This window comes from Hoplias malabaricus, chromosome X1 (genome assembly GCF_029633855.1).
Source record: "Hoplias malabaricus isolate fHopMal1 chromosome X1, fHopMal1.hap1, whole genome shotgun sequence".
In the NCBI taxonomy this organism is placed as follows: domain Eukaryota; kingdom Metazoa; phylum Chordata; class Actinopteri; order Characiformes; family Erythrinidae; genus Hoplias; species Hoplias malabaricus.
In genome coordinates this window covers 18,525,079-18,545,632 of record NC_089818.1, presented here as the reverse complement: position 1 = coordinate 18,545,632, position 20,554 = coordinate 18,525,079, and the positions used below count along the sequence as shown (strand labels likewise).

Here is a 20,554-nt window from a genome sequence, read left to right as displayed (position 1 = left end):
AGTTGGGCAGAAAAAAGACACCTTTGCTACATATACTTTAGGATTTCTTTTACTGTTTGCAGACACATACATAAAAAACCCAAAACAAATTAAAATAAAATCCTGACATTGTTTGAAGTCATGGTGGTTGATGTTTAGAATAAAACCAACAAAAAAAAGACATTACGCTTTAAATAATATGGTGCTCCAAGAGGCTGGGCACTATGCGACGCTAACAACATTCTGGGTACCGAAGGACACTATGACAAAATATTCCACACTCCATTACTAGAGCTTCCTCTTCTGTTGTAACAGCAATAAATACACTTTTTGTGACAAATAACTGAGGGGTTGAGACGTAAACAAAGTCATTAAGTGTGTTTTGATGGTAAACTGGAGTTTTCTGAAAAAAATAACCCTTTCATTTACAGAAGCGGTTATGTCTCAAATGGTTGTATGTGGTTAACTCAAATATAGCCATTTTTCACACCATTAACAGCAACCAGTGACCTACGTCTTCGGAGCACTCATAAGCAACGTTGATATTGGTAAAGTACAGGTGAATCCATATCCCATAGGTTTTAGGTCAAAAAACGTCTCATATAATAAGATCCGGCAGCGTCAGACATCTCTTCACCAACACTCTGAACACATTTGACTCAGCAAGTTTCTCTAGAACAGAGCACTTCACATCGACTCCGTCTGAATGATTTTGTTCAAGATTTTCATTTAGCATTTCATTAAACAGCAAGTTTGAAAATCAGTTTCCCTTTAAAGAACAAACTAATGAGACAGGTTCAGAACAGGCTTAGAGTTTCTTTAGGATGTATATAAAACAGTATTAAAACCACAGCATATTTTTCATTAAACTAAAACAGTCCTACATTTTTCAATTATAAATAGTTTATAGTGAAATTAAACATATTTAATCTGCCAAAGTTCTGTGCATGGCAAAGAGGAAACATTGTCTTCAGTGCATTACTCTCGCTCCATTATTAGAGGGGAAAAGACATGACAAGTTTTTGGGGCTTAAAGATATCTCAAATAATGATTTTATCAAAAAATGTTTCTCCATTTAATGATAATCGTTAATGAATGAACTTATGAATAATTAATATCTAGTAGACTATGACTGATCTTAGGGTAAAAACTTAGAGAGAACACAGACCTAGTTTACAGACCTAACCTGCTTAGATTTAAACAATGTATAATAGAGGAGCACAATTAAATGCTGTGCTGATTCAGTACACTTTATATCAGAAATCAATTTTGATTTAAACCTGTGGTCAGTCATGTAAGAGTCAATAGCACAGTCCAGTGCCTGTGACCCTAGTTACTGCAATCTAATGAACATCATATATTCAGCAATGGATTGTTTTCTGTTTAAGTCCTGACCAAATGCACAGCGTACAAACCGATCACAGTTTTTTCCTTGGAGAAGACAACAGATCTACATGTTTAATCCATGTTCCTTTAGGGGTCTTTACAGCCATAACTAGCATAACAGACATTCACATCTGTCTGACAAAAGTTAACAAGTCCACTCTTTCCCCCTAAAGCTTTAAAAATCTTTGGAATCGTTTCCAGATTTCAAACTTAATAAATCTTCTTTCTCCCTATTATTCAGCCCAGAGGTTTTTCAGAGTTAGGAGAAATCATGAGAAATTATGAAATCATGCTTGGCCCCTCAATACTCGCAAAATGTCTAGAGTCATCTGACCCACTGCAGATCTTGTGTGGGTGTTAAGCAACAAATAAGAGCTGGATATTTGCAGCAGCACAAACACAAAATGCCTTTAGCTGTTAACCAAAGGCTGTTCGCGCGTGGGATCTTAGGGATCACAGAAACACATCGTTCAATGGACAATGTTCATAACTGACTGAAGTGTATGTCTGTGTGTGACTATATCTCTGTGTTAAGGGCAGTTTCTCTCAGAGCACTTGCTCAGTGCTGGATGCAGACATATCCAGCAGCCTCCAGGCAGCGTGTGGGTTGAGCTCCTCTTGGTCCCTGCATAATGCCCACACATACATCATCCGCAACACTTTCTCCTACACACACACACGACAGTAGAGCACAGTATTAGACACTTATAAGTCACCTTATATTTAGGCAAACAGTTCACAAGTTACCATTCACCATCAAGACATTTACAATACTTTTTACATTTACATAAATATTCTTCACACCTATTTTAAACATGGCTTCTCCATGTGTGAATCTCTACAGAGTATCTACTGGTTCATTCAGGGGCTCATGTGAGCTGCACTTTATAGAAAATAACAGGTCTGATGTCTGCTATTAATAAGTATGAAGTACAAAAAGTATAAATGCTTCCAACTCACAGGATCTCCCTCCACCACTTCCCCTTTAGGGCCCCGGATCACCATGACGACCTGCGCCTGGAAGGTGATGATGAGGACAGGTCCTTGCTCCATGATCTTACCCATCGCCAGCTGAGAAACACCCACACAGAAAAAACAGAGAACAGGAACGTTACTACAGACATGTAGCACCTTTGGTATACATTGCTTGTGGTGTATGAATTGGAAACCCATTGTGCCTCCTGCAAAGCTAGTGTGCTATTCCACTAAAGCTCTGAAAGATACAATCAACCACACAGTTGGAAGCTATATGTAAACAAATTACTCTAATCAGGCACAATAGACATTACTGATGCAGAACCACCGCATTATGGTGGAAGTAAACTGCTTTATGATGAGTGTGTTTACTTACATCAATGTTGTCAATGTCCAGGATCTTGGACTGGAACTGGAGGCCCATGGCTATGGCCTGCTTAATAGGGTGCGCAAGCTGACTATACGTCTATAAACAGACAAGGAACAGGACAGACTTTAAAAACAGATTCAAATCCACAATCCATGTGTGGTGTGACCAATTTAACAAAGCTGAACTGATTTGAATACAATGTTATTGTCCAACAAAAGGTAGTTTATCCATAACATGCAGTGTCCAGGCAACACACATAGTGCCTGGTGTTGACTGGACAAGTGTTCTAACAGAAACTGCACTTCACACAAATATACACACACCAATTTAAACTGAACTGAATTAGATAGAATAATTTTTCAAAATTATTATATTTCATTTTGCTAAAAGAAAAATAAAGGGCATAAAATCAAATGCATGAAGGTGATATTCAATATAGAATGTAGAAATGCTTGAAAAACACCACAATTTTTACTTACCGCTTCATAGCACCAATCTTTAAGAACATCCAGCTCCCCTCTCATTATTGCCTGAGGGCAGGGAAAGAGGTTGAAAGTCATTATTTTAAAATATGTTCAATATAATTAGCGTCAGTTTTACTGATTACTCCAAACAAGTGAAAATATAAGTGTATTTTAATTACTAATTCCACGGCACAAGTATCTGAGTACACAAACTTCCAAAAAAGCAACTGCTGTGAAGTGCCTTCAGCTTTCTGTTTAAAAGTAAAGCATGTTGATGCGAAATTAAACCCCAGCAGCAAGAGAAGAAGGTGGTGCCTCACCTCTAAGATGTTGGGAATAATATCTCTTTCACACTGGCGGAGGAAAGAGTCTTTATCAAAGTTAGGATCCGCTTTCAGAATCTCTGTGAGCACCTCGGACATCTCTGTCTTAGAGAACAGACCACCTGTTCAGCACAAACATAAAATCATAAACACACGTTAACAGAGAGATTTGAACACTGTGGCAGTCAAAACTCATTTAGAAAATGAACAGAAGTCTAACAGTTCTCCATAAAATGTGATTCTTTTCGTAGAAAATAACAGCCAGATGTTTAATTAATGTATATATTTATCCAACTTATGGATAATACAGAAAAGCATTTGACAAATAAATATAGCAAATATAAATAAGAATTATAATATATTAACATATTTAGTTTAAGATTATTCGTACTATGATGTATAATAATAATAATTTAAATAAAGTACTGAAAGTTCTTTTTATATATGTATCTGAACTTGTAAATGTGCAAAATATAAAAAACTTGAGTCTTCACTTTAGTATTCCTTTAAAATAAAGTTATTTTTAGTTTCTAAACACTGGGTCAGGGAGGAAAGAATTGTGTAATTTACCGACGATGTCAGAGACTTTATCAGTAAGAGCCCGTGAGGCTCTGATGAGGGCGTTATCACTCTCATCATATTTCATCTTCATCTCAAAGAATCCTACAATATGAGAGAGAGAGATAGGATTAGAATACACAATCAAGAACACATTGAAACTGCTGTTATGTCTAAAAACAAGAGCTGTGCACCCTCTAGTGTAAGAATTGTGAAACTGCTTATACACGTCGGAAATCATTCTTCATTATTAATTCATTTTCTGTAACCACTTTATGCTCATAGTCAGTGAGCTGAGGTGGGGTTTGAACCCATAAACCCAGGACTCATGGAGCGGTGTGTGACAGTAACGCTACCCGCTGCGCCACTGTGCCACGCACGTTGGAAAACAGAATGAGAAAAAAAAAGTGAATCCTAAGTTCTTACGGTTAAACACCATGTTGTTATCTTTGAAGTCTTTCCACTGCTGGAACCACTTGGAGTCTTTGTGCAGGACAACTCCTGTCGCATCTCTGTAAATAAATCCACATAAAAGATCAGATACAAACTACAAAGCTGTCATTAAGAATAAATGTAATAATCATATAGAATATATATAACTAATGTTTTATTTTTAAATGCATGACTATCAAATAACCAGCTGCATTAGAATAAAGCAAATATCACTTCAGCTGCAAACACTGAGGGGGGTCTATTGTCTAGGTTCAAAAGCCACATGAATGTCATTTCTATAATTTTCCAGAGGGATTTTATTTATGTTCCAAAGGAATAAATAAAGCTGCATCCAGGATCTGTTAACTGTCTCTGACTGGAGATTTAAAAGTATGTATCAACTGGTTGCACCTTGGAACCCATTATTCTAAAGGTCATTAAGTCACAATGCCCCTTATGTGCAATTTACCTCAAGCAACTTCATTCACTTTAACCTTACCTGTCACTTTTCTATCAAATGTAACTATTGCAGTGGAAACATCAAAACATCTACTGCAGGTCTCATAAAAAAATAAATAAATTAAAAACACCCCATACTCATTGGCCTGAAACACTCTGGCCTGGTTCTCAGCCTCTTTAAAAGAGAACTCGCTTCTTTTCCGCAGCTGTGTAGGAGCTCGATACGGTCCACCCTGCCCCACATCACCCATCTCCTTCTTTACTGTCTCCATGCCCTGCAAACACAAGTAAACAAAGGAAGCCAATGATTTAGCAGCTACATGAACAATCTTGGTCGACATGCTCAAAGCAAAGTGTTGGCTAGAGGGGTATAAAGCACTTCCATTCATTCACTTATCCGCTTATCCAGTCCAGGGTCGCAGTGAATCCAGAGCCTACCTGGAATCATTGGGCGCAAGACGGTAATACACCCTGGAGGGGGCGCCAGTCCTTCATAGGGCAACACAGACACACACACATTCACACCTACGGACACTTGAGTCGCCAATTGACCTACCAACGTGTGTTTCTGGACTGTGGGAGGAAACCGGAGCACCCGGAGGAAACCCACACAGACACAGGGAGAGCACACCACACTCCTCACAGACAGTCACCCGGAGCGGGAATCGAACCCAAAACCTCCAGGTCCCTGGAGCTGTGTGACTGCGACACCTACCTGCTGCGCCACCATGCCGCCCTAAAGCACTTCAGGTAACGTGAAATAACAAAATGGCTGGTCTATAACAATATGTCCAGTCAGCAGTATGGCATTGTTAATTAGAACATATGTAGGTGAGGTAAAAGAGAGCTCTCTAACCTGTGAAATGACCTTAAAGGCACTGGTCTTCCCCAGGGCCTCTCCACTCTTGGACACTGACTCAGCTGAGGTTCGTGCCGATTTGGCCACTTCTTCCACTCCCTCTTTTATCTTCTTCCCTATATCAGAACGACCCACCTCCTCAAATCCCTGCAAACACACAGATCGACGGACTGGGAGCCAAAGTCAATATACTTCACCAGTCTCCATAGAAACTTAGGCTGGTAACTTTCTGTTTTTGAGAATAATAGTGATCTTAAAGGCAATTAAATAACACACATGGAATTATTTAGAGCATGAACATAAATATTTTAATTTCTAATTCAATTATTAAAAAAAAAATCATTGTTTTTCCTTCGTTCAAACTTGTCATCAGTGACTGTATGAGAGATATTATATTCTGCCAATTGCTAATACATTTCAAATTTAAAAAAGTTAAAGATATTTTCATAAACATGCTCTCAATGTCATCAGCTTATCCTCAAACAGATGAATCAGGAAATTTCAACACAGGAAATGTCCAGCTCAGTGTTTTCTTCAGCAGCATTAAAAAAGGTGACCATAAGCCAAATGTTTTGCATAAGGTCACATGACAGCACGCAAAAATATAATGCATTTGCATGTTCACAGGGGACTTCTACTGCACTTACTTCTTTAACCGTCTCTGATAAAGACCCCAGAGTCTTCTTCAGTACCTCGGAGGTCCGCACTGTTTCTGATTCAATGTTTTTCTGAAAACAAACAAGAAAAAAAAAAAGAAAAAAAAAAGAAAAAAAACACAGATGTTGGGCCTGAAATCATTCAAATACTCATAGCAACAACATGCTTTACAGGAGACAGTGGCGCCAATAGAATTTGCATAGCAGCAACAACAAGGTTGCTTGTAATCTTTGATTACATTAAAGTTAATGATTTGATCAAGCACTGAGCTAAGACTTTTTTTTTTAGACACAGGTTATACTGAAATGACATAAAATGAAAGCAGTCCCCTAATCACCAAATAATTGTCTTTAAAAACATTAGCAATATTTCTTATATATATTCATAAGACTGCAGATAAGAGCACCACTCTGGCTGCAGATATGAATAAATCCACAGGTGTCAACAGTGCAGCTTTCTATATTGAGAAGAGCACAACTTCATGAGTGTGAAAGAATGTGTAGTGGTCAGAAAAGTCAGAGAAACAACGGGTGTGCCCAAAATTTTGATGGCTTTTTTTTTGTAAAATCACTCAGCTGTTTTTGGGAAAAGAGACTTGCTCAGCAGTTCGACTCCTCTTCCTGCTGGGAACAGGAAGCAGGAAGCTAAGGGGTCACTTGAGGCCACTCACATATTTCCTCCTGGCCTGCTGCAGCGCTTCGGACTCCTCCAACTTCTGAGCCTCCTCCCTGAACTTCCGGATATTTTCCTTCATTTCTTTGCTCTTGCCCAACTCCTGCTTCACAGAGTCCAGAAACTCACCCAGGAAGGACTTGCGCCCACCAGATGCATAACGCTGCTGTGGAAGACAACAGGGAATCAATATATTGATTAATATGACTCTGTACATTTAAAGAATATCCAATATAGACTTTAGTGTGTTTCTCAGAATCACAAACTTGTAGGTCATTACTTACAAGTCATATAAAAGATCATATAAAATTGCCCAGAATACAAATCAGTGTGGGGCAAAAACTGTCAAGAACAAAAGGAATGTGGTGCACTTGTTGCTGTGTGCAATGCAAGTATGTTTCTTAAAATTGTTTTATCATTAAGACTTCAATATTTTATAAGTATTTCACATAATAATTAGTTGTCACCACTTCCACATTGTAAGCTATTAGGTGAACTCCCCCAAAACACTCATCACACTAGCCAGCCTTGGGAGGGGCAGAACAAGCAATGGCTTCCCCTGCGACAATAGGTTAAATAGACAAGCGTATATTTGTCTTAACAGTAAAACATTAAAGCCATCCCACGTTTTGGAGGAGAGGTAAAGCAGCAGAGAGTGAGAAACATCATTGCTCTTTTCTACCAACATTAGGAGCGAGATTAGGCCGGTTTGTGACAGGCCACACATGTAGCGGTGGTTAGTTGAGAAAAATACGAACTTTTCCATTTTGAGGGCAAATCAGTTTAAAATAAATTACTTTTTTTTTTAGAAATTCACATTTAGACATTTACTTTTTCTGCAAACTCAGTATGGTCAACAGGTACCACAACACTAACATGTTCTTTAAGTTTATTTTAGCCAAAAATGTATTTTGTGGCTTACAGTTGGTCCTAAGTGTTAATTAGCTCTGCTCTGGACCCCCCAGGACCCCCTCTATTTCACAACTGAATTGAACCACTGCTTCATTTCACACTGCCATCAATGCAATATTACCAGACAGCCCATGTAACTTAAAGGTCAACTTAATTTTAATTGAAATATACATTTAAAATGTTAATTTTTGAATTTTAGAATCACAAAGGGGGGGGGGGGGAGTTGAGAGTCTATCGAAACTTCAGTGTAGGGTGAACAGCAGGAGAGCCCAAAAGTCAGTCATCCATCAGTGTCATAAGTACAAAACACTAAAACCTCAGCTATGAATACTTGACTACAGCAGCACTTACAGGATAAAACTGAACATTAGAAATAAAATGATGACTTACCTGTAGAGCCACTACCTGGCAGCCCAGGACCCTCCCTGTGTTGAAAGTTAAACATGACGCTGAGAGAACCCTGCTCCTCCTGAGCAACAGCTGAAAGACATCATACAAATTAATTCACACTCATTCACTGCTTTTAAATTCAACCTAATGACCACTCCCCTTCATTAACTGCCATTGCATGGGACATTCTCAGCGCTGCAGTGACACGTGGTGTTGTAGTGTGTTGCCCTGGTATGAATGGATCAGACACAGCAGGGCTGCTTAAGTTTTTAAAACACTTCAAACTAGATTACTGGTCAACCTTGTAGATGTAAAAGACAGATACATTAGCTCATCGGTCATTCCACATTTGTGGGGCGGTCTTGGTTGATGGACTATTCTCAGTCCAGCGGTGGCACTAAGGTGTTTAAAACTCCAGCAGCACTGCTGTGTCTGACCCACTCCTAGCAGCACAACACACAATAACACACCACCAAGACCACCACCACGTTAGTGTCACTGCAACGCTGAGAATAACCCACCACCCAAATCATGCACGCTCTGTGGTGGTCCTTAAACGGTCGTAACCACTGAAGAACAGGTATGCAAAGCTACAGAAGGACTACGGTCTGTAACTGTATAATTACACAGTGCGCGTATGTGCAAATATACCTTTTTAATGTTCCGGCTGAGCCGCGTATACAACTTAAGACAGAAATGACAACGAAAGAGGCTGCAATGCGGTTTTCATTTTAAAAAAAAAGATAAGCGACAGAAACAAAAAACGCCTTCAAACCTCTGAAATAGCCTCAGTCTGATACTGTTCTATCGCTGAATTATTTCAGAAACCCTGGTCTAAAAGAGCGTACAAACGACAAGAACAGAAGGAGAACCCTCACCTCAGAGCACCTGCACAAGGACGCCGCCATCTTACCGTGAACTTGCGTCATGTTCTTGGTCAGCTGATGCTGTACGTCACTTGAAGGAGGCGGCGCCTCACTGCTCACAATCCTTTAAAGAGCCCATGGCCTGTTTTTCTTGCATATTACTGTTGCCCTTGAGGTCCACTTGTGACATTTGTGTGGTCTTCAGTAACCAAAATAACCCTTATTCATATATACACGAACATTTCCCTTCTTCTCTATATCCATTTGTATTAAACAGGCTGCTATTTGTTTTGTTTACAGACTAACATTAATGACCACTTCTAAATGGCTGCTCTACATTGTGTTTAATAGAGAAAATAACAAAACGGTTAGTTTTTGCTATGTTTCCACATAGGGACAATGGAAGGAATACATTATCTTTTAAGTATTATACTATGAATTAAGTAATTTATTTATTAATGAATTGATTATCGGTAACTACTTAATCGGAACACACTCTCAATGGGGCATGAGTCTGTCGTGGGGCATTACACACACACACACACACAGAAACTGTGCACATTTCGAAAAAACAAGAAGATAAAGGAAAAATAGTTTTTCCATGCTACAAGACCTTGAATATTAATAACAGATTAACAGAATAGCAACAATGTGCAACCTAGCTGGTGTAAGATTTTAGAAATAATTAAATGCTAATTAAACTGTAATTCTGTATTAAAAATGATTAATTGTGTTTTCTTTAGGTGTAAATTTATTTTCCCTTTAACAACACATGTCATTTAAAACAGGGGTACTAAATGTTGCATATGACTGTACTTTTATATCAGTTTAAAAACTCCAGGGTCACAGGGTCACGTTGGGTCTGGAGTCTACCCAGAATCATTGGGACACATGAAATGCCAGTTCATCACAGGGCATCTCTCACACACATATATATGGACACTCTTTGTAAAGCCAGTCTACCTACCAGCATGTGCCGTGCCATCCTGATTCAGCTTTGAAAACATTTAATAACTAGCTGATAATGTGACTCATGCAGGAAAATTAAATTACAGTAGAGAAGAGGAAACAGTTTTCAAACTGCATAATAAATTTGGTATTGTCCTGTTCTGTTATCTCTCGCTTTCCGCATTTGATAAGATCACCTTTGTTCTCCTTGGTTGTGGTTTATGCGGTCATATTGACACTGGCTGCTCAAATAAATGACTTCATTAACAAGAGCACAAGAACAGCACGTGACTAATGAGTGTTCTAAACAACTGATGTCAGCAAAGTACACAATCCAGTTTCAGCTGTGTTATTAACCTCACCTGACTTTTTTTTCCCTATGCTATCATATTAGTCTAGTAAGAGAATGCCATATAGGGCAATGTAGATATATGAATATGGAGTCACCCCAAAATACACTTCCTTTCCTGGTACTCTGTGGTAGTTAAGGCTTCACACATGACATTAAAAAACTTTGCCATTTGAATGGTATCTTCCAGCACACACCGTAAAGCCCAAGCCTGATTCATATGAGTTGCCTTTTTAATGCTGTCTTTCACCATAAACACACCTTCATTTCTAAACCTCATTATATCTGAGCAGTAACTCCTCAGGTCAGTGTTGTCTCATCACACCCTTCAACAGCAAGTGACTGAGTTAATCTTTAGCATGAAAGCCAACACCCATAATAATGAACTAACCATGCAAGCTCTGACACTACAGCCAGAGATTTCAGGGGAAACACTAAAGTGTCAGCAGAACTGTGTGATTTTTAAAGTAGCGACTCAGGCCAAGCCATATCTGCAGTTGTTTGGCCCTCAGTCTAGGGCTTGTTCTTTATTCTTTCTTTAAGTATCTGAGAGCAGTTTCTAAGCCAAAAGGTTAAACAAACATGTCCTTGTTTATGAAATAGTAAATGTTAATTTAATGTTTTGAGACGTTTATACCATTCCCTCCACAAAGAGTGTGAACACAGTCTGTTACATCAGCAAATATATGTGCTATGATTACACTAAGCCGTGGGCAGAAACGAAGGACTGATCTAATCACCCAAAAAGGCTATGTTTTAACCTTCGCCCACTGTTAGCTGTGCCATCATCAAGGACTGAACTTGTGATATTCTTAAAAAAAGCCCCAGAGAAATGCTTATATTAAATACAAATTCAGTCTGATAGGATACATTATGTGAGACATCATCAGAGGTCTTGTCCCCTGTTAGTAATATGGAGATCACGAACTATTGAAAGATTTGCTCTGGATCACCAACAACACCCCAAATAATGATTGATTGATCACTGTAGATCACTGTTATTAGGGGGTTTTATCCCTCTCGCTGACACTGGGATATTGACTCTGATATGTGTGAATCGTTTTTTTAGAATGGTTATACAAATTTTCTTTTTGAAAAATGATGCCACAATTGTTTGATCAAGTTGTGATGAGCTGAATGAATGTTAGCAAAGGACGCACTTTAAAGTACTAGCACTGTCTAGATATAAGATGTCTTAATACTATTGGACAGCTGTATACATGGGGAATATATACATGTAAACATCATTACCACTGCTGCAAGCAAGCAACCCCCCTGCTTCCCGTTCCCTGCCTGTAGTGCAGCGGCATGTGGAGGGCCCCCTGGCGGACGGTATGAGCACATTCCCCGGGACTCCTCCCCTTCTGCAGAGTCGAGAGATCCCTCTTCCTGCGGTCAGCTCTATGTGACAGCCAGCACTGGCGCATTGTCTCCTTTCCCATTAAACTTTATTTTGTTTCCTTCCACACGGCTCCATTTCGCCCGGCGCTCGATACGAGGTCCCCAGCGCTGCGAGCTTCTCCTCGGACTCAGGATTCTGGAACATGGGCAACAGGGACGATGAATACGATTTCTTGTTCAAAGGTAAATCCTGAATCCTGGGGACTGCATACTGCCTTTCTGGTGGGGTTAAGGGGGCTTCATAATCCTCCTGTTGTCTCCCGAGGCAAAGGAAACAACATCGTAGGTTTAAGAATACGTTTTCTTGATGGTAGCTTGTGAAATGCCCTCTAATTTGCACCGGCTTGCCACATACGTATCCTGTATGCCATCACTGCCGCCGTGCCCACAATAATAGCTGTCATTGCAACACAGTAACGGACGCAGAGGCATCTATAGGCACCGACATCTATCGACGAAACATCTGTTTCTACTTGTTTCTTGGGCTTGGATGCTTTCGAGGCCGGGTGTGTGGATGGGGACGAGGCCAAAGCATTACACTGAATAAAGAGACTGCAGAATACAGGCTTGTACTCTGTAGAGGATTGGTGTGGTCCGTCCATCACAAATGACCCACAAAAGCAACACGTTTCTAGGATTCTTTAGACAAGGAGCTCATGAACCTCAGCAAATACATACATACATATATATATATAGTGACCTTTTTAATTCAGCCTATTTATTTTTTACACGTATCAGCCCAAACGATGCTGGCGCATTTTAAATGGAAACATGGGCCACAAAGAACACGGTTTGGAGAAGAAGGAGGAATAGTGTGACCTAGTAACGAAGCCATATCCACTATCAGATTTTACAGGCTTCCGTTAGAAGTGGGTGATATGGTATCGTTACCGTGATGTCATTAAATTCATATAAATCATTCATATGCATTCTGAAGGATATTTCTTTTTATATAGTTAGTCCTTATTGTCACGTTTCAATGAAAAGGGAACTGCCTAATTGTGTTTAGCACGGTACAGTATTTGAAATGGTGAATTAAAATGACTGCACTCCTTTTATAATGAAAACTGAATTGTGTGTAGCAAAATATCAAAATGAAGTGTCTTTAATATAGATATTATTATTTTTTGCCTATATCACCCACACCTAGCTTCCATTAGAGAGGCCTGAGAAGGCCTGCATCATTGTATTTTCTCCTTGAGTTTCAGCCTTGGCTTGCTGACAAATTGTTCCACTAGAAGCTAAACACCAGCACTCATCTTTCCCTCAGCTTTTATCTGTTAGCATATCACTGAAATAAAAGCAGCTAAAAGGCTAATTTCTCACTTGACCAAAGAGAGAAGGACAATGTTCTGCTTAGCAAACATACAAACAATGGGATTTAACAATAGGAAGCCCTCTTGCTAGCTTAGCCTAGTTGTGTCACATTCATTCTTATTAATATTCACATTAATTTGACAAATATCAAAGCAAGATGGAGTCTTCTGTGTTTTTATGGCAATTCATCCCAACATAGACTTCCAAACTGCATGTTATTTTACTTCAAACTCTGTATGGCCAAATATCTGTGGACCAGTGCTCACCAAAATATTCTTCTAAAATCAAGGGTATTAATGAATAGTTTATCAACTTTTACATCAGTAGCAGCTCCTACTATTCTAGCATTGGAAGACTTCTTCCAACCACAGGACCGTTAAAGAAGGCAGGTGCCAAATTGATTAGTTTTGGATCATAAAGGACATTCCAGCTCATCCTAAAAGTGTTGAATGGTGTCATATCACTCCAGAAAATGCAGTTCCTCTACTCTGCAGCCTGATACTGGGGAGTTGAGCATGGTGACCTTATGAATATCACCCAAGTTTAGTGAATGGTATGTCATAATAATAAAGTCCTTAATTGTGCATTCATTAATATATTACATATGGCTGCGTAGTATTCAGTTTTTGGACTGAAATGCAAGAGTCCTTCATGGTGCATGATTTGATGATGATGAGACTTGAACTTGCTGCTTTTTGACTCCTTTCTTGGGGCCTTTTACAGTTGTTCTTATCGGAGACTCTGGTGTTGGAAAGAGTAACCTCCTGTCGCGATTCACACGGAATGAATTCAACCTGGAGAGCAAAAGCACAATTGGGGTGGAGTTTGCAACCCGCAGCATCCAGGTGGATGGCAAGACGATAAAGGCGCAGATTTGGGACACAGCCGGTCAAGAGCGCTACAGGGCCATCACCTCGGCGTGAGTACACTAGTTGACCATGCTGATTTCCTTTTGACATTATTTTAGCAAGCTTAGGGTGTAAGGAGCTAAACAAAATGGGTCATAGTCACTTCCATTTGATGTAGCTTAAGGAGGCTTAGAAGGGGGTGAAAGGAATACTCCAATGGTTTTCAGCCTAATCTGTACAATTTAAAACGAGTGTCCTTCCACAGACATGAAATTTGGCATTGGAAACACACATCATAAAAGTCAAGGGAAAGCTGACCTCTGTAAAAAGTGTGTTGAGTATGTGGGTGCTCCTATCTTCTTCTAAGTAAACTTAAAATATTATTATACACACAATCCTAGCCATGACATAGCTCGAGTTAGTTCATTGTTCATTAGAATGACTCAGATCAACTCATTCACAGGGGAACGAATATTTATGTCAGTACACATTTCTAATAGCATAGTCATAACAAGGGTGAAAATGTAATCCTAGGACCTTAGTTTTCTTAGATGACATTGAGGTCATCCATTCACCCATTTCTCAGAACGTTTATATTCTCAGAGTGTTTATATGATTATTTAACCACACCACAAAAACCGAATCAGTAAAATCAGAAACTACATTACCCCCAGCTTAGCTGTGTCTGTGATCTTCATCTTTAGCTACTACCGAGGAGCTGTTGGTGCCTTGTTGGTGTATGACATTGCCAAGCATCTGACCTATGAGAATGTGGAGCGCTGGCTGAAGGAGCTGAGGGACCATGCTGACAATAACATTGTCATCATGCTGGTGGGCAACAAAAGCGACCTGCGCCACCTGAGGGCAGTGCCCACCGACGAGGCTCGTGCCTTTGCAGGTACATCCAGGATGGGAAGTAAAGAGTAGAGAGAGTATGAAGAGTGCATAGAGGGTTCAGGTTGAAGGGAAAAACAGATAATTTTGCCTAAATCTTAAGCTGCAAGCAGCCTGGATTTCCCCTGGTCTCTACAAGCAAAGGTCCCACTGTAATCTTGACTCAGTCTTGAGTTCTGCAAAAAGATCAGGGTCAAATAAAATTTTACTGTGGGTTTCAGTGGAATTTTATAGGTTCTAACCTATATTTTGTGAATGTAAATTATTGATACAGTTAAACACACAAACAGCGACTTTTTCAAGCTCTGCCAACAGAGCAGTGGACAAGCTTTTGAGAATGTTTGCAGTAATCTCATTCAAGGCCACACAACTCAGAATACACGTTTGAATGTACTACATTTATGGTGGGTTATGAATTTTAAATATTTTTCATTTTCTTTGTCTTTAGAAGGCCACAGATGGAATACATTTCTGTTGTGGTGTTACTGAGCTAATGTTAGCATGGTGGCAAATCCATCATTGTTGTCTCAAGTCTGTCTAGTTTAAACAGGAAACATAACATTATGTAGCGACTCTAAACAAAGTTAACATCTCTCGCAAAATTGAATGGGACTTTTGTCAACACTCTGTAATGCTGTGGTTCCCACACCTTTTCTGCAGTGCGTCCCTATTGTACATGAGAATATTTTTGAGCCCCCTGACTCTGACACACACATACACACACACACATACTCAGCTAGAATTTACTTTAAACACTGTAATTCTACACTGTAAACCTACACCTTCTTGTTGAACAAAACAAAAATGTACAAATCACCATTATAATGGAATTAAAACAATGCATATCTAATTTAATTGCCTTGCGCTGTGAGTGCACCCCCCCCGCAACAGTTTCCCCACTTTGGGAACCACTGCTGTAATGTTATCATTGCTGCTATTAGCAAGCAAGCTATTAGCTTAGCTTCTTTTTGTGATTTAGCATTGATCAGCCCTGATGTAAGGGCTAGGCCTGTTGCCAAATTGGTGATGCATCAGATCTAGGCGACAGTATTGCCAAGTACTCAAGGATAAAATGTTTTCAAAGTAAGACTGAGTCATTAAATGCTGAGTCATAGTTTTAAGGAATTATTTTTTGCTTGTTAGACATTTTTCATGTGTCTTACATTATGATCTACATATGTAGCAATTCTAATGCCACTGCTAAGGGAAAAAAGCCCAGCAAAAATCAGTATATACGTTAAGCTAAATACTAATAGAGAGTTTTATTATATGTCAGTGGAAGGCTAAACATTTTGAACACAATCTCAGCTGTGCAGATTTTGCTGGTGCTGTTTTGAAGATAACAGTTCTGTTTCTCTTTTCCAGAGAAGAATAATCTGTCATTTATTGAGACATCAGCTCTGGATTCAACCAACGTGGAGGAGGCATTCAAGAACATTCTAACAGGTACACGTGTCTCCCACCCACCCCCAAAATGATAACTTCCCTTTTTACTGTTTGGAGTGCCAAATTATTTACTCCCACTCAGAAGTGGGGGTGTTAGTATTGCTCATGCTGGCTAGCAGCATCGGTCCAACCCCGTGCAGCAGTCATTCTGGTTTATGTTAGGTTGTAAAACCACTGTAAGTCATCTGTCAGAATGTAGTCTTGTGAGAGGAGTATGACCCATTATGCACTGGAGCTTAATCAGTCAAGCATGTATAGGTCAATGTGCACATAACTGCTATTCAAGCACCTGAAAACAAGTAAAGCAGTAGGGGCTGGGTGTCCAACAATATTACAAAGCCATTACATTAGTCTACGCATGTAATAAAAGAGCAACACATCACATTTCTCTTTACGAACTAGCGCCTATGGTTCAAAGTCTTTTCGCAAGATCTTTAAGCCATTTCAAAGCATAGCAGCATAAAATAAAACAGAAAACAAGCTAAAGATTAGTTGTAACTCACTTATGATATTACTCACATGCTCTCTAAAGTCTGAACCCTATGTATGACAGTGATGTACAAAACAATTAGCATTAATAATCCAGCTATTTCATTAAATGCCTTTGTATATGTTCATTTATGTGCCTCCAGTGAACTATAACATTTATGACATGTACAGTGACATTCTGTGTAACCTTTAAACAGCATTAGGAACAACATCAGTATGGTATCTTCAAACAGCTGTTACCTAACAGGGACTGTGAGGATGTTGATGCTGTGGCTGTATGTGTAGATAAATAGCACTTAGACAGGACTTTGCTATGAAGATTATCTGAAAATATGAGACTTCTATCCTCATGCTGCCCATAGCCAGCAGTATGATCAATGAGCTGATGTCAAAGAGTCTACCTTAAGACCAAAACAGTGACCTAGCTTATTGAACCAGGTTGCATGTAAGGATTACTCATAAAACTGTTATCCAGCACACAGCAATGGAAGATTTGTTTTACTTTGCTGGAGCTTATGGAGGATCGTGCTCTTGTTTGATTCCGCTGCTCCTTTCTTAAGATCAGTAGCTTAACCTGAAGCATGGTTATGGTCATACCTTAGGCAAAACAAATATTCCAAACTGTAATTCATTTGCTTGCCATAGATTTTAGATAGTGTGACCAGACGTCCTCTTTTACCCGGATATGTCCTCTGTTTTAGACTTAAAAAAATGTCCGGGCGGAATTTCACAAATGTCCGGGATTTTGTTTTTCTAGAGTTTACATAGAACTTCGAGAAGCGTTTCGTTCACAAACTAGTCCCGCCCTCCTCTACTCTGATTGGTTCGCTTGAGTGAGAAGGGGGCGTGGTGAAGTAGCCTAAAATCTTCTGATTGGACGGTCTGACTGTAGAGCTACTGTTATTGGTCGATAACCTCTGTAAACATTTAATTGCTCAGTCTGCATGTCAGTAGTCGCCCCCCCCCCCCCCCCCCAGTCACTCTATTTTAGAACAAAAAAAAAAAAAAGGAAGCAGACATACTGTGTCCTCTAAGGAAAATCCACCTAAATTCCCCTAATATTTGGGCTGTGTGATGTTGAGGCTATCATATTGCAACAAATTGTGGTCATACTGACTTGTGATACAACAGAACATTGGTAAACACTGGCAATATTTTCACATGATATGTTTACGGATTATTTTGGGGAAGAAAAGCAAAGCTGTGAGGACCACACACAGAGCACAGAGTGTGGTCTGAGACTGGTTAGGACACTGGCAAACACTATGGAAATTTCTGTGATTTTTCAGACTCCTGAGTTCATTATATCGTTGCCTTTATTGGTATCACATTGCAGACATCAAAGTGTGCAAAACATCCCATTGTGCAGCCCTCCCTTTACAGGTTTTTCACTGCTGCTGTTTTCTGCTATGTACATTTACACTTTAGTTTTAGACTCAGTGGTACTAAAGTATGATATCTAACATCAGCTGTGACAGTAACTGTTGAATGAATTAACTGTGCATATCGATGCTGACAAATAAAAATATGCATCTCCAAATTAGTTCATTTACAGGGGAAAGAAAAAACATTCTTAGCTTTCAATAGATGTCAGTGTAAAAAGATATTTTGGAAGCAGAAAGGCGCCCTTCCTGGGTTATTCTGCCTTGCGCCTAGTGATTCCGGGTAGGCTCCGAACCCACCACAACCCTGAACTGGATAAGTGGTTACAGACTATGAATGAATAATGTCTATGGGTCCTTTCATCATGACATTTTTACACAATGTGAAGGACAGCTGCTGTGTTCAAATGATGTGAAAATTGACAAAAATGGAAATACATGTCTTGTATTGGACAGCGCCTACATATTTATTAAAGGAGTAGCCCATAAATATGGGCGGCACGGTGGCGCAGCAGGTTAGTGTCGCAGTCACACAGCTCCAGGGACCTGGAGGTTGTGGGTTCGTTTCCCACTCCGGGTGACTGTCTGTGAGGAGTTGGTGTGTTCTCCCTGTGTCCGAGTGGGTTTCCTCCGGGTGCTCCGGTTTCCTCCCACAGTCCAAAAACACACGTTGGTAGGTGGATTGGCGACTCAAAAGTGTTCGTGTGAGTGAATGTGTGTGTGCGCGTGTCTGTGTTGCCCTGTGAAGGACTGGCGCCCCCTCCAGGGTGTATTCCCGCCTTGCGCCCAATGATTCCAGGTAGGAATCCCACCGCGACCCTGAACTGGATAAGCGCTTACAGATAATGAATGAATGAATGAATAGCCCATAAATATGCTAAAATTGCTAACAAAGAATGGAAGCTAGTAACCATTGCCCTTGGGCAGAAGGACAACCTTTTATCTGAAAACCCCAGCAAGTAATCTTTTAGGAACATGGTCTCCATCTTGAAATCCGTCATACTGGATCAAGGGCAAGTTTTCCAATGGGAAGGTGGTCATGTAACATATCAAAGAAATAAAAGGGTGTCCTACGAAATTTGACTCACCCTGTATAATGAACTACACTGGGCTAGGTAACAGATATGGAAAGAATTCAAACATGGCGCCACACATCAGTGTCGTATTAGTAGCAGGACCCTGAAAGATTTACTTGCTGTTTTGGAACATTAACATTAACCTTCCTTTGTTCACTCTTACAGAGATCTATCGCATCGTATCACAGAAACAAATCGCTGACCGATCGGCCCACGACGAATCACCGGGCAACAATGTGGTGGACATCAGTGTCCCGCCCACCACGGACGGGCAAAAAGGCAACAAACTGCAGTGCTGCCAAAACCTGTAACCATGACAACCAACCATCAGCCCCTCCTTCCCCCCACTTCACTCATCTCCGAATCTCTCTCTATGTGTCGTGCCACTATGTTCCCTCAATTTAATTGTGTAATATATATATTTTTTTCTTTTTGATAGCTTCTCAACTCTCACACACACACACACACACACACATACACACGCAGACATTGACACATATACATTTATACAACACAGACACACACACACACACTACTGCCATGAAATAAAATTTTACAGTATCTAATACTAGTTAAGTTTGTTGCTTTTCAGTGTGATGAAACAATGGCCAAGCTTAATGACCCAGATCACTCTGCTCTTAAGAAACACTCGTACACAAACTGGAGATCTGATCTTTGATTTCTCACTCACTTTTAACCCAGTCTTAAACAGAATGCCCCAAAGGGCCAAGTCAGTATTTGACTGATTTTAAGTACGAACCAAAAGTCACCAACAGATCCTTTACTCAGTTTCAAATCTAGCATCTATGAGTGGAAGATGAATGTTGAAATAATGCTCTATCATTGCCTTTAGTGTTTGTTTTAAATGAGGATGCAGATTGCAATGAGTGGGGAAATCCTCTTAAATCCCCCAAAAACACTGCATCATGTGACGTCTATTAGTCTTGGGCCACATTACCATATTATGGTCACACAAAACCAGAACTATATCACTTTATACTCATTATAGAGGCATCAGATAAATACCAGGAGAAAAAGCATACTGGATTAAATAACCGGGATTCATTTCAGGCTGAAGAATGAAGGAAAATCACACACCATT

At 39.8% G+C, this 20,554-nt stretch overlaps 2 protein-coding genes across 3 annotated transcripts; one reads left to right on the top strand and one right to left on the bottom strand.

Moving 5' to 3' along the window:
- Positions 1 to 59: 59 nt before the first annotated feature.
- On the bottom strand, positions 60 to 9,421 carry LOC136675650 (mitochondrial import inner membrane translocase subunit TIM44-like). 2 transcript variants are annotated; one of them, XM_066652318.1, is made up of 13 exons: positions 9,315 to 9,421; positions 8,437 to 8,526; positions 7,133 to 7,300; positions 6,453 to 6,533; positions 5,803 to 5,952; positions 5,085 to 5,221; positions 4,482 to 4,567; positions 4,068 to 4,160; positions 3,495 to 3,619; positions 3,190 to 3,240; positions 2,717 to 2,806; positions 2,326 to 2,436; positions 60 to 2,031 (listed from the first exon to the last, which is right to left on the bottom strand). In XM_066652318.1, exons 1-13 carry the CDS (start codon positions 9,363 to 9,365, stop codon positions 1,912 to 1,914), a joined length of 1,353 nt encoding a protein of 450 aa, XP_066508415.1. In that variant the 5' UTR covers positions 9,366 to 9,421; the 3' UTR covers positions 60 to 1,911. The 2 variants fall into 2 exon arrangements, with proteins under 2 accessions (XP_066508415.1, XP_066508416.1); XM_066652319.1 differs by lacking the exon at positions 9,315 to 9,421 and adding an exon at positions 9,088 to 9,256.
- Positions 9,422 to 11,957: 2,536 nt separating this feature from the next.
- On the top strand, positions 11,958 to 20,335 carry LOC136675410 (ras-related protein Rab-11B). Its single transcript, XM_066651942.1, has 5 exons — positions 11,958 to 12,183; positions 14,041 to 14,236; positions 14,870 to 15,063; positions 16,425 to 16,505; positions 19,618 to 20,335. Exons 1-5 carry the CDS (start codon positions 12,144 to 12,146, stop codon positions 19,761 to 19,763), a joined length of 657 nt encoding a protein of 218 aa, XP_066508039.1. The 5' UTR covers positions 11,958 to 12,143; the 3' UTR covers positions 19,764 to 20,335.
- The last annotated feature ends 219 nt before the right edge of the window (positions 20,336 to 20,554 follow it).

Excerpts from the sequence above, each read along its gene's own strand:
- LOC136675650 (XM_066652318.1), bottom strand. The coding sequence starts at position 9,365 with ATGACGCAAGTTCACGGTAAGATGGCGGCGTCCTTGTGCAGGTGCTCT. Across the intron at positions 5,953-6,452 it reads TATCAGAGACGGTTAAAGAA|GGATTTGAGGAGGTGGGTCG; the intron begins GTAAGTGCAGTA and ends GTGTGTTTGCAG. Across the intron at positions 4,161-4,481 it reads TAACAACATGGTGTTTAACC|GATTCTTTGAGATGAAGATG; the intron begins GTAAGAACTTAG and ends CTCATATTGTAG.
- LOC136675410 (XM_066651942.1), top strand. The coding sequence starts at position 12,144 with ATGGGCAACAGGGACGATGAATACGATTTCTTGTTCAAAG. Across the intron at positions 12,184-14,040 it reads ATACGATTTCTTGTTCAAAG|TTGTTCTTATCGGAGACTCT; the intron begins GTAAATCCTGAA and ends GGCCTTTTACAG. Across the intron at positions 15,064-16,424 it reads CGAGGCTCGTGCCTTTGCAG|AGAAGAATAATCTGTCATTT; the intron begins GTACATCCAGGA and ends TCTCTTTTCCAG.